The sequence below is a fragment of the Apus apus genome, chromosome 10, assembly GCF_020740795.1.
Source record: "Apus apus isolate bApuApu2 chromosome 10, bApuApu2.pri.cur, whole genome shotgun sequence".
Classification (NCBI taxonomy): domain Eukaryota; kingdom Metazoa; phylum Chordata; class Aves; order Apodiformes; family Apodidae; genus Apus; species Apus apus.
In genome coordinates this window covers 11,508,968-11,526,102 of record NC_067291.1, presented here as the reverse complement: position 1 = coordinate 11,526,102, position 17,135 = coordinate 11,508,968, and the positions used below count along the sequence as shown (strand labels likewise).

Genomic DNA, 17,135 nt, shown 5'->3' with positions numbered 1-17,135 from the left:
GCTTTAAATAACCACCCTGCTCAAGGGCACAGCGTGCATGGGGGCAGCTCTCAGCCTCTTCTGCCCAGGGCAGCCTTGGGACAGAGCTCACCACTTCTCAAGGACCATATTTTGTCCACAGTGCACTGTGGCACCCTGCCCATCAGCTCCCCTCTGCAGACACAAGTCACAAGCATTGAGTAAGAACCAACCTGTACTGCTTTTGTCTCCATTCGGTTCCATGGCAGTGGACAAAAAGAAAAAAAGGTCATTTTATTCTAACACCTAAACTACAGCAAGTGCTGAAACAGTAAAAAATGAACCCCCAGCTGCTGCTTCTCGCATGAAAACTGTTGAATACATATTTACTGTGCTGATTAAACATACCTGCTACTCTACAGCAGAACAGGGAATTAAAGCACCCTATTTGCAATTTTGTTACCAAATTACAATTCATAAATAATTGAGAAAATAAGGGCATTTACATATACCATTAGAGAGAGAGCATAGCTGCTGTATGGCTGCCACTTACTATCAAAAAGCAGAGTGCCACACTGTAAGTAAAGCTTACTTCACAGCAGCAACCTAACATGACAGCACACTGAATCCACTGCGTCTGTCAGGCTGTATTTTTATTAAGGGTCAGTATAAACTCCAGAAGATACTTTGAATCACTTTTGTCACTATTTACCAAAATAGACAGCCCCTAAATTGAATGTAACTGGATTTTTAAATAGTCAGGTTTCAGGCACAACACAATTATCTGCCATTTATAAGGCTTTCAGGTGATTTAAATTCATGAGAGCAGCTATAAACAGGTATTGATGTTCTCACTGGAGAAATGCAGCTCTGTATTACAGGACTAGATCCCAGAAAATAATGTAGACAATATTTTGGCTCTTTCTTTCATGCCAACAGTTCATTGTAAATGCAGATGTACGAAAAACATTTAGCATCTAAAAATTCTCTATATTTAAGCTTCCAGCTAAAAAGTAATCTTTTCAGCAATTACAACCATAGTGTTATTTCAAACTTGAAACTAATTTTCCCAATTAGCATTATCAAGCTCATTCATAAGTGCACACTTCATAACATAATGATAAGTGGAGTATCCATGTAGTTATTTGAGAGTGAGCTGTATTAGACAAGCAAAATGTTTAAAATTTTTCTGAACAATGGAGGTAGGAATGACAGGTTCCAGATTATGCTAAGCTTTCTGGTCAGCCTCTATCATCACAGATTTGGTTCTCCTTATCTGACAAAATAGATTTCCACTCAGTTTTTCACTCCTTAAGTGTTCTGATGGCATTACCTTGTCTGTAGTAACAACCTAAATACTACATGTTTCAATCCAGCACTTCAGATGCAGTGATAATGACATGGTTGAGCCAGAAATACCTATGAATGCAAGCATAATTTGGAGTATGATTTCTCATGCAAAGTAAGAATATGCAGCTCCTATAAAAATCAATAGGACTCTCATACTTGACAAGACATTTTGGACTGTGAGAGGAACACACACAATCACACTGTTCTGTCATTTTGAAAGGGACAGTCTTCTACAACAATGCAAAATGAGGCACACACTCTGTTCCAGTCAGTAAGTCTGTTACCCTCAATTGGTTAGCTGTCCCATTCTCCATTGTTCTGATCATCGTTTTCTTCTTCTTCAGAATCAGCAGACACTTTCTTAATTCTCTGCATGGCTGCCTTAATGCTTCTCTCTAGCTCATTAGTGGATCCTTTACTGACATCTTTCTCAGTATCTTGATTCACTTTCCTTAGTTTAACTCCTTGCCTTATGGCACAGAGGATGCTGTCTTTTACTGAGGCATATGGATTGGCCTGTTCCACTTTGCGAAGATGAACTTCATTACGTTTTAGAGAAGCCAAAACCTCATCCATGGAACCTACAACAGAGAAATCTACTGTTACCAGAAGAAAGAACAAGACAGTCACCCTTAGAGGTATAAAACCCTGCCCAAGTGTTCAAGGTTCTTCCTTTCATCTTTGCTAAAGACAGGAAAAAGAATGGTCCATTGGCTCAGACTCTTTCAGGCTTCTGCAACACCAAGCTCTGGAACTGCACTTAAAAAGCAGTTAAAGCTTTTATACCTTGAATTGAGACACCAATGCCTCCTCAACATTATACAAGGTCGTGCTCTAAGGAAGAAACGATACACAAAGGAGGATGCTTCTTTTTCATTACAACTTAATGGTCTTTCAAAAAAATCTCTGGTATTCTGCATTAGAAACAATCTACCATTCCTTCTGGCTTGCTCAGATGCCTGCCGAGACTGTCAATTGGATTTTTGCTCAGCCAAGAGAAAAATGAAAGCATGTAAGTAGAAGGGCTTTGAAACTGCAACATTGAAGTCAGTGGGAGCCAGATCAGGCCCCAAGCAGTCAGGCAGACAGCTCTTTTCTGTATGGACTTTAAAAATAATCCCCATTTTACAACAAGATGTAAATCTCAGGTGTAAGTTTCTGAACTTCAGACTATAAAGGACACCATACTGAGAGAGCTTCCACCGATTCTCTTGATACACAATGTAATTTGCATTTTACTCCTTCTGTTGGATTCTTTGTTGCTAGCTACAGACTGCCAGACAGGGAGGCAGCTTCCCTGGACAGCAGTCGACTGCTACAGCCATAGGTTCAGACCATCTGTGCCTCACAGCCAGGAGTAGTTTTGCCATGCGCAGTGCACAGAAGTTTATGTGATTAACATCAAGCACTTGAAATGTAACATTCTGCTAAACCCTGTGGTACCTTCAGAGGCTGAGATGCCAGAAATGGATCAAGCAAAGATTCACTAAGTTGTACTACAAAGCCTTCAAGTAAGAAAGCCTTAAGTCTATTAATCAACTTAGCTGCCTGCTAAAAGACTAGTCAGACTAACAAATTATAAAAGAAGTTCCCCTTGGAAAGTCTATCAACACGTTGCAGACAATATTTTCAACACCAGAATATGAACTTATCCTGGCTTTTCATGTGTAAAAACGTGAGTACTCCATGTGTATCTAAAACCAGCTAGTTCATGAAGCTGTTTCAGTAAGTTCCTGTAGCAGTATTTTATCAATTAGTAATAAAGCAATTAACACACTGCTTTTCTTCATGAAATAGGTGTAAACAATCAGATCTCTCCAATAAACAAAAAAGGATTTCTTATCCAAAAATAATGAAAGGACATCAGTGTTAGGCTGTGAATGACAGTAAATACTAGCTACTAGCAAGGCTGTTCCATTAGCAATCAGACTACTCCGGTGTGCAACTCCTGTTGCTATTCAAAGCTTGTTAAGAGTATCTGTGGTAAGAGGTATCGCACAGGCCTCCCAGACTGAAGTCTGCAGGCTGACCCACTGGATGCACAGTAGTTTGTCACAGAAACTCAACTGTGCCTCAGGTCTTCAGCTGCTTGTACTTCCTCACACCTTGGAAGAACTGAAATGCTGAACATTCCTTGTTTTGGCCCATGGTTTGCCTCTTAACTGAGGGGATACAAAGGCTGCTTAGAAGTACTGTGAATAGTCTGAAAATGAAAAGGAATGCACCACATTTAAGGACATGCCTCATTCTAGCATAAGCTCCCCTGTGAAAAATTACAAAAAAACTGCTGGCTTCCAACTTAGATCAATCTCCCTGACACAGCCAAAGTATCTGCTTGCTTTAGAGATCAAAATAAGCCGGTTAGCAGGACATTACCAGTGCAGCCTCAGGAGGCTGCTGAGCTCTATTCCAATTCAAACTCCTGTTTCAATTGCCAAGTTTGGCCTTCAATTACACCTGCATGATCTGGCTAACAAAGCAGAGGTGTAACAGAGCAGAATTTTTACCCTAGGAATGTTAGTATGCCAAAGCTATCCACCCGCCTTTCAAATCCTGGTTGAATTCTGAATGAATTCTTCTAAGAAACCTTTATTTAGAAACCAAGCAAATTTCAAGTGGACACAGGCTGTGCATACCTTAGCCCAACTGCTAGCTCTCTAGCACATAAATCATAAACACTAAAGTGCAGCCTTAGTACAACCACAAATTTACCCACAGTGGTATTCTGATGGGAGAGATGATTAATCCTCAATCAAATACCACATTTGGATCAAGGGTTGCAAAACTGTGGCAAGTTCAAACATGGTAATAAAAGCTGCTTATCACTGAAAAATGTGAATAAAGCCCCTATCCTTTGAATTTCTTCTGACACCTTCCTACCTATTAGAGCAGTAGGGTTTTCAGTGTCATGAGACATTTTTCAGTGTCATTTTCAGGTCCTGAATTAAGATCTCCACAGAACTATTAGTAATGTGATTAAGCATGCGTTATACTAACTTGTAAGGCTGTACTTAAGACATGCAAGACTCCAGAAGAGATTCAAGATCAAATGTCCTAAAACATTGACCTGCCCAATTTGACAGCACTTCTGACAGCTAAGGACCCTGTACAGTGCATCAAACAGGACACTAGAACAGGTTGCCCAGGAAAATTGTGGAAGCCCCATCCCTAGATGTGTTCAAGGCCAGGCTGGATGGGGCTCTGAGCAACCTGGTCTAGTGGGAGGTGTTCCTGGCCATGCAACTCAAACCATTCTATGATTCTATAATTTAACACCTTGAGCGATGGTCAGTGTTACTCTGTGTGGCTTTTTAGACTAAACTTTCCAAGAGCTTCATTCTCTTAAACAAGACTGCACAATCCAGAACCAGAGGGAGGGAGAATAGAAAAATACAGGAAACTAAGAAAACACCAGTCAGTGTGAGCCTTCTTACCTAGGCAATGATTTATAGACCTCCTGGATGAGTCATCCTGCTTGTGCAGTGCAGGGCTTTCCATGGAGCTAAGGGACAGTGGCTTATTCTCTGTTGCTGATGGTGTCTTTAACTGGAGAGGTAAGGGAAGAGGTGGGGGAGGAGGAGGTGGGGGAGGAGAGGGTAAAAGAGGAGGTGGAGGTGGAGGTGGAGGAGGTGGTGGTGAGGTTGGAGAGACCATCAATCCCTTGCTGTGCATTTGCTGCTCTGTGTCACCATCAGTAAAAAAAATCTGGACAGGGATATCTTCTGGAGTATTCTGATGTGAAGTTTTTGATTCTTCAGCTTCTACCAGTAGGATGCTTTGCGGCTGCTCTGGAGCTGCCCTTGCTTTTGATGGAGATGGAGGGGACAGTACTCCAGCCAACTGAGTGCTGCTTCTTGACAACGTGGGACTGAGAGGCTGGGGACAAGATGTTTTCAGAACAACATGAGCTGGATACTTCTGAAAAACAAATCGTAAGGCAGGAGGTCACAACTCCACTGGACTGCCCAAAATATTAACCCAAAAGAGACAAAAAGCTACAGAGTACAGACCTGTCCCACTCACCCATTCAAGCAGAAAATTCAACCCTGAACAGATTTAAATGAATACCAAAGTATTTCTTTCAAAGCCATTTCCTCACTTGTATTCTTTGCAACAGGTTCTGCACCTGGAAACTATATCCTTAGTGGATTTCATCCTCTCAACTCATTCCACACAATGTTTTAGGCTATCCAAATGGCTGTCTTTGATTCAGACCGTGCTCACATGTGAGCTATGGCTACCTTCTGACATTGTGTTTTGACACCATTTAGGACTACTGTAGGTCACAGTACTTGCCTCTCTGTATGTTTTCAGTCTCTCCAGTGTTTTCTGGCGTTCCTGGCTTATCCAAGCTTTTTTCTTTTTCTCCTCCTCTTTTTGCTTGTCTCTCTTCTGCATTAAAACACAAGTGAGCCTTAGTGTATGAAAACAAGCAGCTGCCAGACTCTCCCAGGTTGCTATTCAGTACTCACTATCTGTATGCTGTGATGCTGCTGGAAGCGTTTTTTGCTTTCTTCTGCCTGTTGCAGTCTCTGCTGGTGGCTTGCTTCACATTGATCCTGGTAGAACAGCAAAATGCAGGCAATCCTTGGTTAGTTCACATTTACTGTGCACCATCAGTGCCATTAACTCCTGCGCACAAGTCACTAAACAGCAACCAAGGCTGAATGCTTGGCTCTGCCAAGAAAGATGGCTAAGCTCAACTAGTGGCAGATGTGAGACCCTAAAGGTTAAGTCTGTGGGATTCCTTCATGGCTAAAGCCAATTAGGTCTTTTGTTCTCTTAATTAGTCACAGGGCTATTCATGCTGCAGAAGAAATATAGTGAGATATGAACCAATTGCTCTTACACTTGAGTTAAAAAATAGGGGGGGGAAGGCAAAAAACCAGAAACAAACTCTAAAGAAATTTCAGCCAGATACCAGCTGGAGGAAAGCAGTGCAAAGCCATGAGGAAGAAGGCAAGAGGTAAGCTAGCAGGGCATTACAAAAATATAAGGCAACTTTCCCCTGTGCCTTATTTGCCATAGCTCAAAGTACAAAAGCCAGGGAGGGAAAGGTACGGGAAGCATCATGAATGCCTCACAGGAGGGCCCTCTCTTGCTGCAGAGAAGGTGGGTGCAGGCTTATTTCTCTGGGAGTCACTATTTGTCACTGCACAGAGGGGGATTATCCACATGGCTGGGCAAGCATTTGTAAATCATCTGGCATTTGGCTTTAGTGTTATGCAAACAATAGACAGCAACTAAGTGAATGAAGTCAGAAGCAAAGGAAGTGTCTGCCAAGGAAGCAGTTGCAAGCAAGAGACACTGATGGCTCACAACACATTTCCAGTGTTATTCCCATTTTGTCCAGGCTAGTGAGAAGTAAAAGGCCAGATGGACTTGAGCTTAAACTGCTCTCTGCCCCAGCAGGACTGTGCAGGTGTAAGGTAAACCCAGCTCACTGGGAAGGTTCATGAGAGTCAACTGTCAACTCACTTGTATCTTCCTCCTGTTCTGGTCTGAATGGGAAACAAAGGAAAAAACTGCCCTTTGCACAGAACTGAGAGGCTGGAGAGAGAAGCGCAGCAGTTCATTTTTCCCTACCCTTCTTTCCTTCATTGCAGGCCAGGTTTCCTCCTGCACTGCAGCTGCTTTGCAAAAGGTTGCCAGGGCAAAGCTCCAGCTGGCCACAGCAGGGCTCTGGTAAGGTTTAACCGACAGGGGAACAACTCCTGGGTCACCTACCTAAGGTTGTGCTCTCTTAAAAAACTAGAGGCATTTGCACCACACAGTGGAGTGTAAAGCTGGCTTAACATCACATCACCCCTCTTTCTGTTTGGAGGCCTTGGCACCGAGTCATGTATCATCTTGTACACTCCACCCAAAGCTTCCCTAGTTGTTTCCTGTCCATCCCTCATGAGTCAAGACATCAGCTAAAGAAAATGCACATCTCCAGGACTGCATTTACTTTTTTGTTCCTGAGGTAGGCTCTCCTCGCACAGACAGTTCCACGCTTTGTCTCCAACTGCTTAGTCTTCTGCCTCAGCATCGTCATTTCTGACAAGTTAGCGTAATGTTGTCCCATTGTCTGTTCAATGACCTTGAGCTCCTCAGGATTTTCACATGTATCATAGTAAACAACTTCATCCTGTTTCTCTAAAAAGGTATTTGGCATTTTTTTAAAAACCCAAAAATTGCCACAGTTATTTAAACATTTAAAGAACTAACGACATTTTAAAAGCCACTGAAGGCAGTGAGTTAGTTATTAGAAAGCATAATGCTCTGGAGCTGAGCTTGGTCCTTCCAAGACTTATGCAAACACTTCAGGTTACTCACAGGGGTACTCTGCAGGATCAAATTGATGATGTTAGCATTTGTTATTATTTAGCTTCCTCTTTCAAATGTCTCTCTGTGCTTTAACTCCCTACCTTCACCAACTGGAGTTTCCCTGGAAAACTGAAGACTCTTCTGATCAATACTGGGTGACTTATTTTACTGTTTATCAGGTTTTAATTATGCAAAAAGCAGGAAGAATGTTTACTTCACACTAATACAGAACTTTTAAGTACACAAAAGCATAGACAAGACTGGTGCCAAATTTGGTCATAAATACGTTACAAAGAGACACTTCAACTGGAATATAGCATCACTCAGGTACCATCTAGTTATCATCACCCCTTCTTGTCATTACAGGATGTATTTTGCAATGTCTACATGTTAAATTATTACAATAGATTTGTGATGAATTTCAGGACCCATTTCAGCAGGTCATGAGGTCCACAGTTTCTATGCATTGATCCTATAACTACAAGAGCTGTTCAGTATTTTCAATACAAGGTATTCCACATGCCAAACCAGTGCATGCACATACCACAGCTGCTGTCAACATGAGCTACCAGTGCAGCTTGTTTTTTAAAAAACTTTTGTTACCAAATTAGTGTCTAGTTAGTCAGAAGACAAAGTATCAAGTGCTACCACAGCATCTGTGTTTTCCAATGATCTTTCTACTGTTGAGACCTGAGCAGCGATAATAATTAAATTTTTTTAGGTGAAAACAGAGCAGGCTATACCTGAGTTTTGGATAGGTGCTTAAATAGTTGTTTATTCTTACCTTTAATCTGTCTCCTTAAAGTGTCCAACTGTACAATAAGCAGCTTCTCTTCATGTTTCAATACTTCAAGCTGTACGTTATATAATTCCAGCTGTGTTTCATAATACTGTATTTCCAGCTCCTCCACTACAGTTAGGTTCTCTTCTTGTTCACTGAGGTTCTCCATCTGTATAGCCCCAAAGAGAAAATAAAAAGCATTCATAACAAAATATGCACACAGGAAGCATGCATGGATGCACAGATACCTGTACAGGGTCTGGCCTAACTGGCAGCTGTTTTGGTGTTTTGGTATGGAAACATTAGAAATGTCTTGGATCAAAATCTCAGAGGAGCCCAAAGCATTACTAACCCCAAGTGTAAGTCCTCCTTAAGTGTACCAGGAAAGCCTTCATAATAATGTGCACAAATAGTACTGCTCCTGAAAACAATGATACATGGTGTGGTACACTGCTCTTGGAAAATAAATACTAGGTACCCCTAGCAGCAGCTAGATAGCATCAAGTCAAACAGATGAAAATTAAGTAAGTATCTTTATTTTGCAGTGTCCTCTGAAGATAATATTTGGTTTTAATTTCCCTAAAACTAACACTTTTAATGGTTAGTATCACAAATGCTAACATGACACTTGAACTTAAAAGCATAAATCTTCACCTTTGATACATGCCCTCATATATGGAGTAATTTAAAAAAAAAATGGAGACATTCATTTTTCCATAACTTAAAATCTAAGCTGTTTCATAAACAAAGACTTTGAAAGTCTACCCCCATGACCACTTCAGTAGGTTTTGATCAGCCCTTCACAAGACAATGATGGAAAAATGAGGCTTTGCAAGGTCTTACGTTTTTCTGAATGCCAGCTCTCTTCTGCTTCAAGCACAACTCTCTTGCCCTCAGATGCTGAAGGGTTTCTTTAGCTAACATACATTTCAGGTTTTCTAGTCGTGGTAAAGCTGATGCCCAGGTGGTTTTACCAAATCTTTCCTGATCTTGTTCCATCTGTTTGTGCATTGCTGCAGATTACAACATTGCAGTAAGAGATGAGAAATGCAGTGTATTGATAGCCCTTGTATATTTCTACTGTAGCTGCAGTACTAAAAATGCTGATGCTATTAATACAATTTCTGAAGCTTCTTAAGAAATTACAAGACTAAAAGGCTGACTTTATGATGTTATATAAGTAAGTAAAATGCTTCATTGTACCACAGAAACATGCCTTAAAAGCTACAAAGCAATCTACTCAGTTAACCTGCTGAATCCTTGAGGCTTGCATATCAAAAGTTAGAAGGGTGCATGGTTTTTGTTCAGAGGTTTTTGCAGCTGTTAAGTCTCAGGGCTTGAAAATGTTTGTGTGCAAACGCAAGTTTGTAAATCAAATTGGTTAGAAGCTATAAACCTTAAGTGAATAAAATGCTTTTCTTAAGTTAGACACTCATCCCAACCTCAGGGTCTAAAGAGACAGACCAGCAAAGGTGATAAAAAGAGCTCTCAGTCCCTTAAGTATTTACAAGACCTTTGTGCAAATAATTCTGATTACCTGCCAGAGCCTTTACAGTTTCCTTGAAGTAGTTCACAGTGATATCCTGAATGGAGCACACAGCATTCTCAGCTCGCTTAGTCCACTCTTCAGCATCTTTCTGCAAAGCTGCTACTCTTCTAGGCCCCAAATTATCATACTGCAAAGATTTCTGCAAGGAGACAAAATTCTCAGTTACCAACTGGTTACCACAGTGGTGCAGCCCACATTATGCTACACTTAAGAGACATTTCAAGCAAGGCAGAGCACGGTGGCAAACATGACCTTCTCCTTACTTGTCACAAAGGGAATCACTACTCATGTCTGTGCCTTGCCCTGTTCCTCATTCTCTGGGCTACCTCAGAACCTTGGTTCCCCAATCATGACTTTGGATCAATTTCTTTAAATATTTTAAGACTATCAACTTAAAAATAACATCCATCACAAGTGGTTTTAGTTGTTACTAAAAGTAATTTGAAATCACTCTTCAACGTGCAATGTTCCCTTCTATTTTTCCCCTTGTGTTGACAGCACATTTCAGTGTCAGGTTCTCCAGTTTGGCAGTTCTTTCACACAGGAACAGGGATATAGAAAAAAACATGGGAGTATTTTCCAGTCCACAAAGCATAGATGGGTACAAGACTAGTACTCAATTGTTTTGGTTTTTTGTTTTGTTTTTTTAAATTACATTTCAAATGAGTTCAAATATATCTCTGAGTTTATTACAGAAACAAACTTTGTTTCATCCATCCCAATTTTCACTTTAATTTTCAGTACAGCATGCTGGGTACTTTATCTTCACAGGTTTACACCTTCAGTATCCAAGAACCTGTTCTACTTTTTTCAAGAACAGCTCATTTTAATTTTAACAGACTATTTAAGGAAAAATCTAAATAGCAAACGGCTGACTCTTCCATGAGCATCATCACTTTCAACACATGCTTCCAGTTTAAGATGCACATTGAATTAACAAAGTGACAACCGACATGTTTCAATCTGTACTTCTAGCAGGTTGTAGCATCAATAGAAAACTGCTTAGTGTGGCAAGGTGTCCTCTGGGTCTGTTCTACCACAACTAAGCTGATGTGGTTCATCAGGTGATCTGGGGGATGCCATTCTCAGTGTCACAAACTAATCCCACTGAAGGTGGCACACACCCCTGTAAATTCAGCCTAACAGAGAGTAAACCATAGAGAGGTGGAGATAGGGAGTGTTTTCCTTTCGATTCCTCAAAACAGAAGAACTGGGACACTGGTGGGAAAAGAGCTGCAGTTTTATTCAACCCACTATCATAGACTCTGGAATCCTCTAAGGGGGGGTTCTTCATAAACTCTGAATTACTGTTATATTTGGTGGCTTGGCAGGGATAAAAAAGGTAGGTAAAGACAGAAGTAGGGAATGGTAAGTGATTTGAGTCTAAACTGCTGCAAGAGCAGCTGATGCCCTGCTGTATAACTTAGCTTTTCTCTGTGAAGGCAGACCTACCAGGATTTCCAGTTTGTACAGTGTTGCGAGCTCCCGCATATCTCTGAAGGGCTGCAGTAAATACTGGTAGAATTGTGTTGCCATGGTGACCAAATCCTGATGAGCTTCATCTTCTTCTTCATAAACCTTCATCAAAGCCACCATTGTGTCAGCATTTTTATGCCGCTGAAGAACCTAGTGGGATAAAAGGTACATCAGACTTGGCTGCTTTGCATTCACGTCTGCTGATGAGTTTTGGTGTGAAGGACCTGGCTTTTGTCACCTGATGGACAGGAAAAGCTTCCCACTACACAGGAGGTGCACACCAGGCTGGAAATATCACTAACACCACACTGTTCAAGGCACTAATTGCTGCATATTGTATTGCGAGGCTGCAAGAACTATGCCTAGAGCTTCCTCCACAGAACTCTTCCCAGTTGTGTGTAGATGAGTCGGTTGCTGTTTTTTATAACACAAGTGGTGAACTGGAGAAGTCTGCACTGGAAGGACGAGGAATTCTTAACCTTCTGCACTGCCTCCACAATTGCTAAATGCCTGCTAATACAAAATAAGTTTCTGGATCCAGAGTTTCTGCCTTCAGGCATAGAAAAATCAGATTGCTATTTAAAAATACAAACAGATTTCTACTCCTGATAGACCCTGCAGGTAAATGCCTTTAACATGTGTATAACAGTTATGTATTACACTTTGTAACTTGCAATTCTTCCATATAAGAGCCACCTTTCTGATATGTTAGTCCTTATTTAAGGTCTTTATTTGCTTCTATCATGAAATATAAAGGTGGACACTTCCCTCAATTACATTTGTTTTCTGGCACCAATCAAAGCTTCAAAGACCACAGTGGTCTCTATGCGTGAGGACAGAGGGAGCAAGCTAAGAGAACACAGTGGAGTTCCAAAGAGAAACACAGCCCCCCTGGAAGGACAATGTTTGCCCTACTGCTCTGTAAGGAGGGCAGGGAATAGGGAGTGTTTGGTGCTTGAACCATGAGAAAAAGCATTAGTGAGGTAAAACTGATTGTGTTGCAATTGAAAAGCACTGAAATTAAACCTTTGCCCTTGCCAGCTGAGTTTAGGCAAGACAGCAGGAACGAAGTTGCCAGCTGTGGAGGCATTTCCTCAGGGAACATCTGTAGAAGGCAGCTCAAGGGCATTTCCCACCCGTTCTCCCTCCAGGCCTGGCACAGGCAGGACAGAGACCAAGAGGATCTGAACTGCAACATTCTTGATAACCCCAGAAGTCCTGCAGCTCATCAGGCTCCCTCAAGAGCTCGTGGTAGCTCAGACACAGTCCTAGGGCCCACCTGCAGCAATTCAACAGTCTGCTTTTCCCCTCTAATGAAGCTAAATAGAAACACCAGTTCACTTTCTGGTTCCCACACTCAAAGCAAGTAGTTACAGTGACTGCTGCTCCTAGAGGATGCTTATAGCAAGTAGAGGGGCAGTATCAATGAAATTTTAAAATAATGAGAAAAAATAGTCATCACACAAATTTGAAGGTTTGGTATTGGGGCAGGGAGGGGGACAAGGTGGCAACACATCCTCTTTTAAAGTAAAATCCTTGTTAATATACAATCTGATATTCTTTTCATACAACTCTAGTTTGCCATTAGCCCAACAGACTCCTATGGTTGTTGTAACAGCTACTGGGTTTTTTCTGTTGCCTTTGAAGATGCACACACAAAAAGAAGTATTTACACAATACTGTTCTCCTCCATCTTGCACCAGTATCTTCTCATTCTTTAAAATTAGTTTCCTGGGCCAGAGGATGAAGTATTTGAGAAGGACATGGATGTAAAAAGGGAAGGATGCTCTGACACTTAAAGCTAGTTTAGTGCCAGAAAAGGCAGGTTTTATTTCTTGAATATTGTATATACTAGTCTAGACTACAACATAATGAATTCATATCCTTTTTAGGCCTGGAAATACAACACCACTCTATAGCGTGTTTAGCCACATCTAAGGTATAGTTGGTGATAGCAGAATAACTGGTACTGAGTTTACTTAACCATCAACCCCCCAACTGCCCCGTGGCTGAACATGCCTGTGCTGCCTGCAACTGTGTTACAAGATGCCATCTTTTAAAGTCATGCTTAGAACTAGGGGGAAAAAATCCAAGACCACATCTAAAGCAAGAAGAAACAGGACTAAAGGGAGAAAGGGCTAACACCATCGCTAGTTTGTACAGTCATTCAGCCACATTTTGACACTTTAAAAAACTTAACACAATTTCTCTGACTGCAATTCACTTATTTGGCTAAGTTTGGTTTTAATAAAAAACTTGACTGGGCCCAGCTACACGTGTCACTGCAAACAGGCAGCCTGAGACCTCCATAAGGAGGTAAAAAATGAGAGCACAATTATGTTCTCCCTTTCAGTTACCATTCCACCCATTGCACAACACTCGGGATATTTTTAGCTATGTGTTTTTGTAGGAGTGCTTTCAGCTTCAGCAAGCACTCCAGTGTCTTATACTGACTGCCCACCTGGAGCTGCCTTATTCCCTGCTTAATAAAGCAGTGTTTACCGTGACTGATGACACTCAGTACTTCAGAAAGCTGACTTAGCCGTTTCCAGAAAACCTAGAAAGTGTTTTCGTAAGCACTAACCTGAACCTAGACAATACGATGAACAAGGTGATAGCAGTGACTTGGTCACCCTTGCTCACCTTACCCAAAAGCGAGTCTGACCTGAGCAACTGCAGCTCCGGCAGCAGAGCCTGCCAGTCTCAGGCCTGCAACTCCCAGGGGAGCAAGAGGCGCTAGGGCAGGGGCTCGCACCGGCACCAGCAGCGAAGGCGGCCCTGCACCCGGGGGAACCTTCTTCTGCTTCCACGGAGAGCAGGGGCCGGTCCCGCCGCACCCCCGGCCCGCCCGGCCCGCCCCGGGCCGCCGTGCCCGCTCACAGGCCCGTTCCGGCCCCTCAGGCCGCACCGGTGCTGCGGGGCGGCCCCTCCGCCCTCCCGCCCGGCCCCGGGGCCCGTACCCGCCGCAGGGCCTCCTTGGCCCGGGCCAGGTGGCCGTGCAGGGCCTTCCTGTGGAGCTCGTGGAGGCTCTCGAAGTACTCGTCGTCGCGCTGGCGGTCAGCGGCGAAGAGGGCGTCCAGCAGCACGCGGCCGCCGCAGAGCTCCAGCGCCCAGCCCAGGTAGCGCTCCAGCTGCCGGCACAGCTCCTGCACCTCGGCCTCGCCCGGCGACGCGCCCGCGGGGAACAGCACGGCCCACAGCCCGGCCGAGGCGGCAGCGCCGGGCAGCGCGGGCGGCAGCGCGGGGAAGGCGGGCTCCAGGCGCGGGCAGACGGCCGCCAGCTGCCGGTGCACGCCGCGCAGCGCCGGCGCCGAGAAGAGCCCGGCCCAGCTCTGCGGGGCCTGCGCCGCCGCCGCCTCCGCTCGGCCGTGGCAGGTGACGGCGAACGCGCCCTCCACGCCGTTCCAGCCCACCAGGAAGCGGAGCGGCGGCGGGGGCCGGGGCTCGGCGAAGGCGGTGTCGCGCACGGCCACCCAGCCCTCCAGGCTGTCAGGCTGCGCCTCCATCATGGCGGCGGCCGCGCGGCCCCGGGGCGGGGGCGGGCGCGCGCCGGCCTTAAAGGAGCCGCGCGCGCGCCGCGCGGGGGGGGGGCGGGGCCCCGGCGCGCGTCACAGGCAGCGCAGGCTCCCATTGGCGGTCGCCTCCTGGGGGCGGGGCCGGGGCGGAGCCTCGGGGGGGGCGGGGTCTCACCCTGCGGAGCTGGGCGGGCCCCGCGCGGGAGGGGTCCGTGGTTGCCGTGAAATAAATAAGCAGCGGGCAGGGGGCACAAGGGCCCCGGGAACACCGGCGTTCCCTGAGGCCTCCACCGTTCTCCTGTGCTCCTGGCCGGAGCCGCGGAGCGCCCTGCCGGGGCTGCCCGTGTGCCCAGGTTTCCGCGGGCGCGGCTCTGTTTCCCAAGCTGTTCCCAGCCGGAACCCCACCCTCCTTCCCGTGCCAGCACCCAGCCCCGGTGCCGGCCCCAGACACCAGCGGTGCTTGTGCTCAGCCCCGAGGGCCTGTTTATTATTCCAGTACCTGAAGGGGCCTGCAGGGAAGCTGGGAAGGGAACTGACAAGGGCATGAAGTGACAGGACCAAGGGGTAAGGGCTTTAGACTGCAAGAGGGGAGGTTTCGGTTAGACTTGAGGAGGAAATTCCGCAGTGCGAGGGTGGGGAGACCCTGGTCGGTGACAGGGCTGCCCAGGGAAGCTGTGGCTGCCCCAGCCCTGGAAGTGTCAAGGCCAGGTTGGATGGGGCTCTGAGCAACCCGGTCCAGTGGGAGGTGTCCCTGCCCGTGCAGGGGAGTTGGAAGTAGATGATCTTTAAGGTCCCTTCCAACCCAAACCATTCTATGATTTTAATACTAGACCACCTAAACATCACCTCACAGACCTCTGCGGGGAGTGAGGTGCACAGAGGTTTTTACATAGCAAAAATCCCTTACTCAGGCCTTGTGTGCAAGGCTGAATTTAATTTACAGCAAACAGAATGTTATATTTGAGTCTTTGAAAGCAAAGCTGAAACTACTAATTTTTCAATAAATTAAAGCCTGCAAAATAGTGTAGTTTAACAGTATAAGAGCAAAAATAAGTTATCGTTTGAAAAATTAATAAAATCTGTCTGACAGCATGAATGTTAATATTTCAGCAAAGGTTCCATCATTTATGTGAAAACGTTTCTGCCCCAATCTCACAGATGATAGAAGCACTGTCACTGGTAATGATTTAATCACTACGTGGGTATTTTCTTGTAATTCCTTACCAAAACAACAAACAAACACAATGCTAGAAATGTGAGGAAATGACACCAAGTTAACAGGAAAACAAGGAAAAGGCAGAGCTGTGTCAAGATCCAATAGATGTTTCCCCTTGCGCTGTCTCCTGAACAAGAGACATATATAATGTGCAGTGTTGTCAAATGTGCTTAAAAACCTCTTTCCAGTGGTGAGCTGACGTACAATGGACAACTGAATGGTTGTGGGTTTGAGTGGCTACATAACCCTTAAGTGCTACAGTAATCACAATGACCAGGGGTAGGTTACAGCCTGGTTTTTATCAGGGGAAGCACCGCTGAGCCCAGACTGAAGGGAGACATTCCCATGAAAACCCTTCCTAGCTGGGCCACTGGCCACTTTCTTCACTATTTCCAGAGGCAAAGCGTACACAGGCAGGGTGGGGACATATGCACAATAAGGGTCTGCAACATGATGATTTTAATTTTTTCTAAATTCTGATGTTTTAATATTTTTTTTCTAGAATCCGCTCTGGATTCCAACTCCGCCCCATAGTAAAGCTTCTGCTAACTAATAGAGAGAAGGACTTTGCCATTCAACTTTTGCAAAGAACAGAATCAGATACTTCCATTTAAATGTGCAGCACTGCTGTAAGTGTGTATCCAGCCATCTGAGGGCATGTTTTGTGTACAGCACCGCAGCCTTGGAAATCACGCCGAGCCTCAAAGGCTGCGCCCTGTTTGTTGATACCAGCTCAGAAAGTGGGAGGGTGCTCTGGCTCTAGCAAGGGGTCTGTGTAATTGTTCCAAGTACTTCAGATCCAGGAATCAACCTCCAGAGCCTTTTCCTGGTGACACTCATGTAGCACGCTGCTGAAGGACAGCTGGGGAACATCTATATTTGTGCCATGGCTCACTGCTGGCATGTCCCTATCTGAGCAGAGAGGCAGTCTAGGGTTACGGCACTAAGTCTTCCAACTGCAGTCATAGGAACCTGGCAGGG

The 17,135-nt window shown here is 44.6% G+C and overlaps 1 protein-coding gene across 1 annotated transcript; it reads right to left on the bottom strand.

Moving 5' to 3' along the window:
• Nucleotides 1–211: 211 nt before the first annotated feature.
• On the bottom strand, nt 212–14,954 carry WHAMM (WASP homolog associated with actin, golgi membranes and microtubules). Its single transcript, XM_051628096.1, has 10 exons — nt 14,384–14,954; nt 11,400–11,573; nt 9,936–10,086; nt 9,242–9,411; nt 8,402–8,567; nt 7,259–7,446; nt 5,781–5,867; nt 5,605–5,700; nt 4,743–5,226; nt 212–1,889 (listed from the first exon to the last, which is right to left on the bottom strand). Exons 1-10 carry the CDS (start codon nt 14,930–14,932, stop codon nt 1,603–1,605), a joined length of 2,352 nt encoding a protein of 783 aa, XP_051484056.1. The 5' UTR covers nt 14,933–14,954; the 3' UTR covers nt 212–1,602.
• Between the last annotated feature and the right edge of the window lie 2,181 nt (nt 14,955–17,135).

Bases quoted from the DNA above. Each gene is read 5' to 3' on its own strand.
- WHAMM (XM_051628096.1), bottom strand. From the start codon at position 14,932: ATGATGGAGGCGCAGCCTGACAGCCTGGAGGGCTGGGTGGCCGTGCGC. The intron at 5,701-5,780 runs GTGAGTACTGAA...GTTTTAATGCAG, and splicing joins AGCATCACAGCATACAGATA to AAGAGAGACAAGCAAAAAGA. The intron at 5,227-5,604 runs GCAAGTACTGTG...TTTGTTTTTCAG, and splicing joins GACTGAAAACATACAGAGAG to AAGTATCCAGCTCATGTTGT.